Source organism: Chenopodium album, chromosome 6 (assembly GCF_948465745.1).
Source record: "Chenopodium album chromosome 6, dcCheAlbu1.1, whole genome shotgun sequence".
Lineage (NCBI taxonomy): Eukaryota > Viridiplantae > Streptophyta > Magnoliopsida > Caryophyllales > Amaranthaceae > Chenopodium > Chenopodium album.
Window position 1 is genome coordinate 24,078,832 of NC_137839.1, and position 12,239 is coordinate 24,091,070.

A 12,239-nucleotide genomic window follows, 5' to 3' on the forward strand; every position below is an offset into this window, starting at 1 on the left:
TAAAAATTTCTTGAGTAAAATGAACATGTTTTGAATTACTTCTTTCAATATGTTATAATAATTATTGTTTGATAACAATTTTAAATATACCTTGCAAAGTAATTTTTCACAGACAAATTTAACGTTTCAACAAAGTCTTTTTGCTAAAAGGAAAAACAAATGGAAAAACAAGATCAAGCAAGGTATAGAAGGCTAATGCGAAGATTCATCCTTATACAAAGGAGAAACAAGGCTGGAAACAACAACCCATCCAGTAGAAATGCTAGATTTGCCCAACCACAATGTATGCCAGTTCTTTGGCCACAATATACATTTACCTCATTGATGAATGCAGTGCAACGAGCACACCAACCACAAACAACCGGAGGTTGGTAACACCAATTTATTTAAAAAGATAAATGATTTTTTAAGGACTTATGCCTGTTGCTTACCTTATAAAAAAAACAATTAAAGGAGAAACAAGTGCACCAACCAATACATAATTATCTGGTAGTGCTTCAAGACGGCGTACAAGAATTGAAGACATACAACCCACACCCACATCTAAGCGCAGAATGAATTTAGTATCGCCAATGAGGCCTACCATTGAAAATGGAGAATCTAACTCCATACCTCCCCAACCCAACTTAACAAGAGGTAATATGATTTTATATATATCCTCTAATTTTACCAAATTAAAAACCAATAATTGTTACATATGTATATTCAACACTGTTTTCTATGACAGTGGTCAACAATAACTCAACAACCGACCAAAGGGCACCTTCAACACCACTTACACTTCATCAAAGTAAGTTTATATATAGCTCATTTATATAAAAAAAACCTACAATAAAACACTATCAACCTAACTAATTCACTCCTATATGACTTCTTAAAAGGAAAATTCACATAACCCTAGAACTTTGGTTGTCCAAAAAACATGTGTCGAGATTGCGGTGCGAAGGTTTGGATAGAGGAAAGAGTTAAAAGAGAAAAAAAAAAAGTTGACTATCCAAAATACAGCATATGCTGTCAAAAAGGAAAGGTCATACTTCCACTGCTTACAGAACCACCAGACTACTTAAAGTTGCTTCTCGATCCAAATAATGGGTCACGCTCAACAAAGTTCAAGGAATGCATTAGAACTTACAATTCTATATTTGCATTCACGTCAATGAGAGGCAAAGTGGACAACACTATTAATAGAGGAAGAGGTCCTTATGTATTTAGAATCCACAGTCAAAATTACCACAAGATTGGATCTTTGTTACCACCTAATGGGAAGCAACCTAGATTCACCCAACTCTATGTGCACGACACTGGTAATGAAGTTCATAATAGAATTAACTCACTAGCAGCAACCGACTTTGACCCTGAAATAGTTGATGGACTTTCCAAAATGTTATACGAGAACAATCAACTAGAAAAAGTGTTCAAAATGGCCAGGGAACGATTATCAAATGTTGAAATGCACCATGTTTCATTTCGCCTGATTGGAACACGTTCAAAGGATGGTAGACAATACAATCTACCGTCCAGTAATGAACTTGCAGCTTTGATTGTGGGAAATGGAGAAAGTGAAGGAGGACAACTGGATGTCATAGTTGAAGAAAAGCGTCGTGGACTTCGAAGGATATCCGAAAACCACCCCAGTTTCATGGCTTTACAATATCCACTTTTATTTCCGTATGGAGAAGATGGCTTTAGAATTGACATCTTACACCGAGATGTAAAGTCAACAACGCGTAAGAAAAAAAAAAACAGTCACAATGCGCGAATATTATGCTTTTCGCTTGATGGAAAGATTAAATGAGGCTCGTACACTCATTCTTTGTGGGCGTTTGCGCCAACAATTCATTGGGATGCATTCACATGCATGCAATAAGTGAGGTTAGATTATGTTCATCATAACCAGCAAACAATAAGAAAAGAAGTGTTATGCGGATTGATCGATGCTGTTTCGTGAGGGGACACATCTTCTGCTTCAATAGGACAACGAATTTTCCTACCGTCTTCCTTCACTGTTGGACCTAGATACATGGTGGAGAACTACCATGATGCATTGGCCATTTGCCGATGGGCTGGGCCACCGGATCTATTCATAACATTTACTTGCAATCCAAAGTGGCAAGAAATTACCGAATTCTTAGCAGACATACCAGGTCAAGGTTCAGAAGACCGACCAGATGTTGTGGTTCGCGTATTTAAACTCAATCTAGATGAACTAATACGTGATCTGACTACAAGAGAACACTTTGGACGGACAATAGCAGGTAGTACCTTAACCTAAATTCTGAGTACAAAAATAGTACACAAAAAAATAAGAAAACTAAGATTTTGTTTTACCAATGCAGTGGTATATACCATTGAATTTCTAGAAAAAGGGGACTACCACATGCACACATCCTATTATTCTTGCATCCGGATGATAAGCCACAAAGTCCAGAAGACATAGATAGGATTATTTCAGTAGAACTACCGGACAAAGATCATGACTTGATTGGTTACGAAATTGTCATCCAATCGATGATGCATGGACCCTGTGGGACAATGAATCAAAACTCTCCATGCATGCAAGATGGAAAGTGCTCAAAACACTATCCAAAGGATTTTCAAGGAGAAACAATGCTAAATGATGAGGGCTACCCTATTTACAGAAGACAAGAAAATGGAAGAACAACAACAAAAAATGGACAGATATTGGATAATAGATTTGTAATACCTTACAACATCGACATGGTGGTCAAATATCAAGCCCACATAAATGTTGAATACTGCAACAAAGATTGGTCATTGAAATACCTATTCAAGTACATGAACAAAGGACCAGACATGGCTCTTGCAAGAATTGAGCAGACTAGAGGGGAAAATGAAGGGTCTCACACTCAAACACCAGGGGAAAAAGTAGTAGGTGAGATAGAGAATTATCTAAAATGTAGATATGTATCTGCCTCTAAAGCTTGCTGGCGAATATTTGCATTCATCATCCAATACAAGGATTCCCCAGTACAAAGACTTACGTTCCACCTAGAAAATCAACAACATGTTCTTTTTCAAGACCATGAGCACCTAAATGATTTCCTGGAAAGAGTGGGGCAGAAGAAAACAACATTGACAGAGTGGATGACTGCTAATAAGTTGTACGCAGAAGCACGTGACCTGACATATGTAGACTTCCCTACAGAGTGGAGGTGGTTGAGTGATGAGAAAAAATGGCAAAAAAGGAAGATAGGGACGAGCATTGGAAGGATTTACTTTGCCCACCCAGTGTCCGGTGAGAAGTACTATTTAAGGTTGTTGCTTAATATTGTCAAAGGTGTGACATGCTTCGAAGACATTGGGACAGTTGGTGGAATTATACATCCAACATACAAGGCAGCATGCCATGCACTTGAACTTCTAACTGGAGATAATGAATGGCATGAGTGTTTACATGAAGAAATTATATGGGCTACTGGCACACAATTACGGAACCTCTTTGTTACAATACTACTGTTTTGTGAGGTTTCAGACCCAAAAGACTTGTGAGAAAAGCACTGGGAAGCCTTATCGGATGATATAACTCACAGATAACGACAAAGACTTGGTATTGCAAACCTGAGTCTTACTGAAGAGCAACTTCGAAACTACGCTCTATATGAGATCGAACAACTCTTAAATAGAGAGAATAGAAGCCTCATTGATTACCACGGAATAGCGCTACCAGATGCAACTTTACTACAAGACTCTGGAAACCGGATGGTATTAGAAGAGCAAAGCTACGACACCCAATCGTTGGCTCGCAATGCATGTGACTTAGAGAATGGATTGAATGCTGAACAGAGAAATGTTTATGATAACATCCTTGAAGCGGTGTACCATAACACAAGGAAACTCTTCTTTTTTTATGGTAGTGGAGGAACTAGAAAGACTTATTTATGGAAAGCTTTAATATCGAAGCTTCGGTCAAAAGAACACATAGTCCTCGCAGTGGCATCGTTAGGAATAGCAGCACTACTTCTACCTTCAGGGAGAACCGCACATTCTAGGTTCAAGATCCCTATGAATTTAAATGAGAATTCTTGTTGTAGCATTGAACAAGGATCTGACCTTGCTGAATTAATCCACAAAACTAAGCTCATAATATGGGATGAGGCACTAATGGTCCATAGATATGCATTTGAAGCAGTAGATTGCACCTTGAGAGATATAATGCAACTCTCTGACCAGACAACAAAGGATAAAGTTTTTGGTGGAAAAACTATTGTATTAGGAGGCGATTTTCGACAGATACTACCTGTTGTTCCAAAAGGGGGACGAGTAGACATTGTAGATGCATTTGTCAGCAAATCAAACACCATTTTTCCACAATGTATTATACACATACTGAAGGAAAATATGCGGCTACGTTAGTCAGACAACATACATGACCTGGCAGCTTTCAGCAAATGGGTATTAGACATAGGAAATGGCTAAATAACAGCAACAACAAAAGAAGGTGAGGATGAACCAATGTGGATAGATATTCCAAGTGACTTACTAATAAATGGAGGAGCTAATCCAATAGTAACATTGGTGGAGGAAGTTTACCCTGAAATCCTTGATAAGCACATGGACCCGAGACATCTCCAACAACGGGCCATACTAGCTACAAAAAATGAAACAGTCGACAAGATAAATGGACATATCTTAGAAATTATTCAAGTAGAAGAGAGGATCTACAAGAGTGTAGACAGAATATGCCCAGCTACTAGATCGAGGTCGAAGAAATGTGGAGTCATTGTACCCTACAGAATTCCTAAACACCTTGCAGTTCCCGGGCGTATCAAACCATGAAATACATCTTAAGGTAGGGTGCCCAATACTGTTATTGAGGAGCATCAGCCAAAGAGATGGCTTATGTAATGGTACACGGCTTATTGTAACCAGATTACAAAATCGAGTGATTGAAGCACGTATTGTAACTGGAACAAATGCAAGAGACCTGGTTTGCATACCACGTGTGGAGATGTCTCAATCAAATACAAAATGGCCATTCATCCTAAAGCATCAGCAGTTCCCAATCAAGGTTTGCTTCGCAATGACAATCAACAAAAGCCAAGGGCAAACTTTCGATCACGTTGGAATATACTTACCAGAACCAGTCTTCAGCCATGGGCAACTTTACGTGGCTGTCTCAAAAGTCACCGCAAGAAAGGGACTCAAAATCTGCATCCCTAACACAAAATGTGATGAGAGCTACATTTGAAAAACAAAAAATGTCGTGTACAAAGAAATTTTTAATGATCTTTAGCTTCAGGAAAAATGTATCTGTTAGACATAGGTTTAATAGTAAGCCTTGACTTATCAACCGTTAATAACATCCTATACATTCCATAAAGTTTAATCCTATTTATTATTATTCAAATTTTAATAATATAGTATATGTTTCTTTCCAAGCTAAAAGCAAGACAACTTTGATATTATTGGAAAGACGATTTATTTTGATTGAGCAAAAATAATGATGGTTTTGCATGATTGGTGTTGGGCGCACATTATTGGTACTACTCTAAGTTGTTTAAAGAAATGTTCATAATTAGTTAATTGAGTGAGGTGTTTAAACTATACCTTGAGTAATTTTATTTAGGAAAAATACACTTTATAAATCCCAACTATTGCCCATTTACCTACAACAATCCCAACTACAGTTTATGTTTTAACAATCCTAAGTATTGACCCAGTTTGCCTAGAGCAGTCCCAGCAGGTCACCAACCTACATTAGTAGGTAAAAAACACACGTGACATTTCTTTTCCTTTTTTTAAATTCAAATTTTGACTTCCTCCCTTAGCTGGAAATTGTTGCCCGTTATTTTCTCCTCTCCTCTCTTCTTCTCCCCTGTTTCTGCAATTAAAGTTTTTTATTTTTTATTTTTTTTTTGCGATTCCTTCAATTAATCAATGGCTGGTGGAAGAACTTCACTTGGTGGGTCCCCTGTTTCTTCTTCAAGATATAGAGGAGGCTTATATGCTAACAGGAAGTGCAATTGTGGCCTAGATGTTGTTGTTCGTACAGTGAAGAATGGACCAAATGTTGGTTGTAAGTTCTTTGGCTGCCCAAAATGGTCAATAAGTTAATTACTAAGTTAATTGGTTGTTAGTTTATTCTGTTGTGATTGCATTTTTGGGTAATAAAGATATGTTGATGTTGTTGTTTTTTTTTTTTATTTTGAAATTTTGAAATGATGGTGAAATTAGGGTTTTGATGCAACTGTACAGGACACTGATTGCAATTTCATGAAGTGGGTGGGCTGTAACAATGGGGATGACTTGAGGTTTCAGATCTTTGAAAGGGAAACAACAATAGCTGAGTTGGAGATGCATAAGGCTATGTTAGAGGACAAAGTCAAGAGATTGCAAGGAAAGAAGGAAAATTTCGCGGACGAGCTGCAAGAAATAAAAGCTGAAATTACCCAACTTAGGATTGAACTCATGCGTTGTTCAAGGACTGAATCCAATTTGACATTGGCTCTGTTTTCTTCATGGGTGTTCTTTGGCATTGTGGTTTGTATTTTAAAGATGGGTTCTTGATTAGTATTGAACTAAGTAGCTTAGTATTTGTTTAAACATTATGTACTCATGTCAATTGAGAGTACTTTAGTGTGTGATGTGTTGCTAGATCAGCATTGTGGTTTGGATTTCACTTTGTATTTTGTCAGTGTTTATGCAATGAAATAAAAGTTGACATTTGAACAATATATGCTTCATTTCTTATCATACACAAAGATAGATTCATGTTAGAGTAAAGTAGTAGATTCATTTAAAGTCAAACAAGTCCAAAATAACTAGCCAACATGTATGCACAGGTTATTACAAGTACAAAAGAAACATTGTTTCATACACAAAAGGACACACAAAAGGACATTGTTTCATACAGACACATCCTACATATGCTACTGAGTTTGATGATGCTTGGTTGTTTTGTGGCTTGAGCTATCTTTAGTCATGACATTATAGGCTTGCTGACTCGATGCTGCTCTGGTCTTCATGGTGATAGCTGTTCCAGATAGCTCCTTAGCAGATTTTCCTCTAACCTAGAAGACAAATATACAAGTGTGGTTAGTGAAATTTGAAAGTGAAAAATAAGAAATGACAGAGATCCAAGTCAGTCTAGGTTACTTACATTGGGTAGTACATACCCATCTGCACCAAATAGAACTCCAACCCCTATAGGAGCTCTTCGCCTTCCTCTGCCACCCCTTGTTTGGCCTCTCCTAGAACCTCTGCCACCCATTGTCTGCCCCCTCCCACCAGCTCTGCCACCCCTTCCCTCTGTAGATTGAGACAACCCAACAGACTGTGATGCAGCTGCTGCAGAAGTCTGTGATTGACCTCTCCCAGTCTAAGGTTATTGACCACCTCTTGCACCCACTCCCCCTCTTATTGCCCTTCCCCCTCTCCCAAGTTGAGTGGGTTGGGCAGATGTGTGATGATGTGGTGGGGCAACCTGTGCATCAGCAACACTAGTTTGGGATGGTTGGCAATCTTTCCTTAGGTCTTCCCCTAGGACACTTTCTTTTGTTGTGGAAGGTGGACTTACACAAAGAACAGGACATTTGTATGCCAGTTTTGGTTAAAGGGCCTGGTTTCATAGGATTCTCATAGGGGTCCTTAATCCTATTCTTCCTAACTAAGTCTCCCTGGTCCAATCTTAATTGGAGGTGGAGCTAGGGGGCAAGACACTTTGGCCAATATCTCTCACCTTCTACAGGTGGAATAGAACCTGTGACAATTCAAACCAGTATACATGTAATGTCAGTGCTCAATTCAAGATACGGCTATTTATGTGAAAAAGACAAGACATTAAATAGCCAAGTTTACCTGCATATGCTTTCAATTAGTTTTCCCTAGTGTAATAGGGATCCACATAGTGCTCTGCTTCTTTCATTAGGAAGAATATGCATGCACATGCATGACAACAGGGAATGCCAAGCATATCCCATTTCCTACAAGAACAACTCCTAATTTCCAAGTTGACAACAACCTGATCCATATTATGAGAGACATTGAACAAAGTCTCTGAAGATGGGAACACTTCACAATAGGCAGACTTGTTCTTCTACTTGTTCAACTTAAACTGAATTCTTGGGAAAAGAGCAGTTGTGCACTTCATCATTTCACTTATTTTCTTCACTATCCTTTGCATACGCATAGCTCTGATGTCTTCCAGGCAATGCAGAAGATGCTTTGTCCTATCCTGAATTATATACCCATTGAAGGTCTCAGATGTGTTGCTTGTGATAGCATCTGTTTTAATTGAATTTTTGAGATAAGCCCTGCAAAAAAAAGATGGATTGTAGCGTTTAAAAGCTTCAGCTGCATCATTGTTGATTACAGCCAGCTCCTGCAATCTTTCTTCATAATCAGCAATGCTGTAACTCTTTGCAATCCTCCAAAATTGCAACTTGAGTTCATCTCCTTTGTAAGTCTTATGCTAGTGTGCAAACACATGTCTTGCACAGTGCCTATGTTCAGCTTTGGGCAACACAGTGGAGACAACATTCAATATGGCCTTGCAAAACCAAAGATAACAAATTTTCAGGAAAGTTGACAACATGATTTAATAGCACAAGATAGAAACTGCATAAAAAAAGAAGAAAAGAACTTACTTGATGCTCATCTGAAATGATAGCAACCTCTTCACCTTCACCCAACAGGAGACAAGCTTAGATGTGTTTAAAAAACCACTCCCAGCTTAAGTTGTTCTCCCCTTCCACTATAGCCCATGCCTCTGGGTACATTTGGTCATTGGCATCCCTGCCTACTGCACACAGGAGCTGACCACCCAGGAAAGTCTTCAAGAAGCAAGCATCAACAGCTAAAACCTTCCTACAACCCTCTATCCAACCCTTTGCAAGACCTTCAAAGCACATAAACAGCCTTTGGAAGACTGGTGGAGGGATCTTTTGCATAACAGTCACTAACTCAGTGTGACTACCTGGGCTGGTTTTGTTCAGTGCAGCTAAATAGACTCCCACTTTAGTGTAGTGCTCATGCATGGATCCATGTAACAGCTTACGGGCTGCATACTTAACCTTATATGCAAACACTCTAGTCATTATTATCTTGTATGCCCTTTTAATACAATCCACTATTTCTTTTGCAGGCCAGTGGGGCCTTGTTTTGAACACTTCCAGAAACTGTTCAGCAACCCATTTTGCTTTCAACTGTCTGTTCTTCTTCATGTTTCTGTAACAAATGTGCTTGTTGCACACACTTTTGACCAAAAAGGTTGCCTTTCCAGTATGCCAAGAAGCATACAATCTAAAAGGGCATCCTTTAATGCACCTTGCCTTAATTCTTTGACCCCTATTCTTGTTGCTGTTATAGATCACTAAATTTTTGCCCTGAAAGACTGCATACTTTGCAACTGCTTCTTTGAAGACATCCCTCTTAGCAAACCTCAAACTAACTCTCCAACTAAACTGTGAGAAATCTGTGTCTGGACTCACTAGCAAGCTTGATCTTTTTCTCAGGTTCCCCTCCACTCCTTCATCATCACTAGGTGGTGGTGTATTTTCTTCCTCAGCACTCTCATCATACTCACTTTCATGCTCACTGCCTTTATCTTGCACTTCCTCAACTTCAGGTGCCTTGCTCCCCTCAACTGCTTCTTTAGCCAACTGAGCAGCAGCTTGAACTAACTGTGTGGTACAAGTCTTTACTCTCTCCCTAGCTTGGTCATACTCTTCATCACTCACATCAGAATCATACAACTCCCCATCTTCAAAAATTGCCTCATTATAGTCTTCCTCTAGTTCTGCATCTAATCCATCCAATCCACTTTTAAACAGCTCAGCTTCTAATTCAACATTATCCTTGTCACTATCTTCATCAGTATAAACTCCACCAAAAACAAAATCTACACCTCCCACAACCTTCCCTGCCTGACTAATCTCAACTAATACACCTTTCCCTTTATCTGTTAAAGGGTTATACAAAGGGTTTCCCTGATCATCCTCATCACTGTAAAAACCCTCAACCAGCTGGTCTAGCCTAAGTGGATTATCAGGCCTGTCATCAAGCCAATCATAATCATCATCAGCTAAGGGTTGTAAGGTTTTAGCAGGAGTGGTTGTATTTGTAGGTGCAGTGGTTTTTTGTGGAGTAGTTTGCTTCAAAAAACCTAGATCTAAAGTATTAATACCAGTCTGAGTAGGGAAGGGGGGTTTGGGGCATCTGTATGTTTGGGTGGGTGGGAAGATGCTTTTTTAGGCAGCTGCTGATATACACTGGGCAGATCTTTTTGCATTAATGGTGAGGCAGGTGCTTTTTTGGTCCTAGGGCTTGTCCTAACTTAAGTCAACATAGTTGGTGGGCCCCTCTTAGGTGTGTTTTTCTTTTTTTTTTTACTTGGATGGTTGTGGGGCAGATTGGGAAGCTTGTGTAAGTGGTTGGAAGTTCCTTTGAACTTCGGGTTCCTCAAAAGGGTCAAGCTCTGGTGACTCATCTCTATGCTTCACATAAAGCTCCACACACCTATACTTCACACCCAACCTTGCTACCTCCATAACATCAGCATCATCATGTACTTTCCTCAAACCATTTGTCATGCTTAACCCAGGCAGCAAATAATACAACCCAGCAACATCTTTACTCTCACCACAACACTCCTTAGCTAACTCTATTATATCAAAGAAACTTTGCAAATCTGGGTCAATTTGCTTAGATTTACCTCTGCCCCCCTCATACACCAAATCACCATTACTAAGATGCTTGAACCACCCACTATGCCAGAACTTCAAATAAATTGTATCACACATTTCAACCTAACAACTACCACAAATAATCACAATTAAGCCCAGCACATAAATCATTAACAATAAACCCTAATTCCAATTACCAAAACAATTACATGCAACACAATACAATTCAACAGTCAATTATCAATATGATTCACAAACTAGACCAAATAACCACAGTAACAGATAATTCGACCCAATATTGGTAATTAAGCGCATAATTTAGCATCATAAAGCAACAATTTTTGCGAACATTTAGAGATTTAGGGTTTACCTTGAAGATGCAACACTTGTCTCCTTCAATGGCGTCGCGCACAGTCCTCCTAACACCGTCACTCCTTTTTTTCTACAAATGGAAACTCTATTTTGGTCAAAAATTTCCAATAATGGTTACTCAATTATGGTTGAAAGTGTTAATTGAAGGGATGAAGTCTTAATGGCGGGTTTTAATTTTTGCAGAAGGTGGTTGAGGGAGATGGTGACGTGGCACTTGGTTTGGGAGGGAAATGAAATAAGGAGTTCCACTTAAGTCTTCCTCTAGGTCAACACTCCAATTTAGTTTAAAAAATAAAAGGAAAAAAATATTTGGGGGAAGGTTACCTTTTGAAGCCGGTTGCCAGTCAACCTGGACTGCTCTAGGAAAACTGGGTCAATACTTAGGATTGTTAAAAAATAAACTGCAGTTGGGATTGTTGTAGGTAAATGGGCAATAGTTGGGATTTATAAAGTGTATTTTTCCTTTTATTTAAATTAGTTTTATCTATTATTGATAAAGTTGGGGTAATTTCTAAGTTGGAGTAATTTAATTTCACTTAGTTTATTTCCTGTTTATTATTATTCAAAATTTTATAATGTAGTACATGTTTCTTACCATTGATTCAAACAAACTTATGTTCAGGTACTCTATGCGAAAATGGTGAAAGCGCAAAACATTGCTGAACTGAAGAACACATTAAAGGTTGGCCCTTTGATAGCTCGAGTGATAAGGACATAGGATGTAGTATATAAATTCAATGACCAGCCCACTTCTTTTGATATGCTTCTCTTGGACAAAGAGGTAAAAAATATTTAGTTAAAAATGTCAGCTACATTACCTATATAAAAAAAAAAACAACCTAATATCTACAAAAATGCAGGGAGGACTTATACAGGCCACTATAAGGAAGGACTTGCTGAAATCTTACAAGGAGGAAATTATAGAAAGAAAAATACACACCTTCAATAATTTCAAAGTAGCTAAGAACAACAAGCTTCATTGCCCAATTAAAAAGGACTAGCTCATAAAATTTACACCTTTCACTGTTGTGGTACAAGAAGAAGAAAGTGCAGCTGAAATTCAGATGCACAGCTTTCAAATACACCCTCTTGATCTTTTGCAAGAACGAAATAAAAAGACGGACTACGCCATAGGTAGGAAACCTTAAATTCAGTGGATTAAACTTACATTCAAAGAAATTCCATACAACATCTACAATAAATAGTTTCCTACTCTTAATCCTT

General features: G+C 38.5%; 3 protein-coding genes across 3 annotated transcripts; all 3 read left to right on the top strand.

Annotated features, from left to right (window-relative positions):
- The first annotated feature begins 922 nt into the window (after positions 1-922).
- Positions 923-2,272, top strand: LOC145636814 (uncharacterized). Its single transcript, XM_081688358.1, has 2 exons — positions 923-1,727; positions 1,974-2,272. Exons 1-2 carry the CDS (start codon positions 923-925, stop codon positions 2,270-2,272), a joined length of 1,104 nt encoding a protein of 367 aa, XP_081544484.1.
- Positions 2,273-2,607: 335 nt separating this feature from the next.
- LOC145636815 (uncharacterized) lies at positions 2,608-3,510 on the top strand. The gene has a single exon (XM_081688359.1). It carries the CDS (start codon positions 2,608-2,610, stop codon positions 3,508-3,510), a length of 903 nt encoding a protein of 300 aa, XP_081544485.1.
- A 210-nt stretch (positions 3,511-3,720) lies between these two features.
- On the top strand, positions 3,721-4,374 carry LOC145636816 (uncharacterized). The gene has a single exon (XM_081688360.1). It carries the CDS (start codon positions 3,721-3,723, stop codon positions 4,372-4,374), a length of 654 nt encoding a protein of 217 aa, XP_081544486.1.
- Positions 4,375-12,239: the final 7,865 nt, after the last annotated feature.

Excerpts from the sequence above, each read along its gene's own strand:
- LOC145636814 (XM_081688358.1), top strand. The coding sequence starts at position 923 with ATGTGTCGAGATTGCGGTGCGAAGGTTTGGATAGAGGAAAGAGTTAAA. Across the intron at positions 1,728-1,973 it reads AGATGTAAAGTCAACAACGC|GACAACGAATTTTCCTACCG; the intron begins GTAAGAAAAAAA and ends CTGCTTCAATAG.
- LOC145636815 (XM_081688359.1), top strand. The coding sequence starts at position 2,608 with ATGCTAAATGATGAGGGCTACCCTATTTACAGAAGACAAGAAAATGGA.
- LOC145636816 (XM_081688360.1), top strand. The coding sequence starts at position 3,721 with ATGGTATTAGAAGAGCAAAGCTACGACACCCAATCGTTGGCTCGCAAT.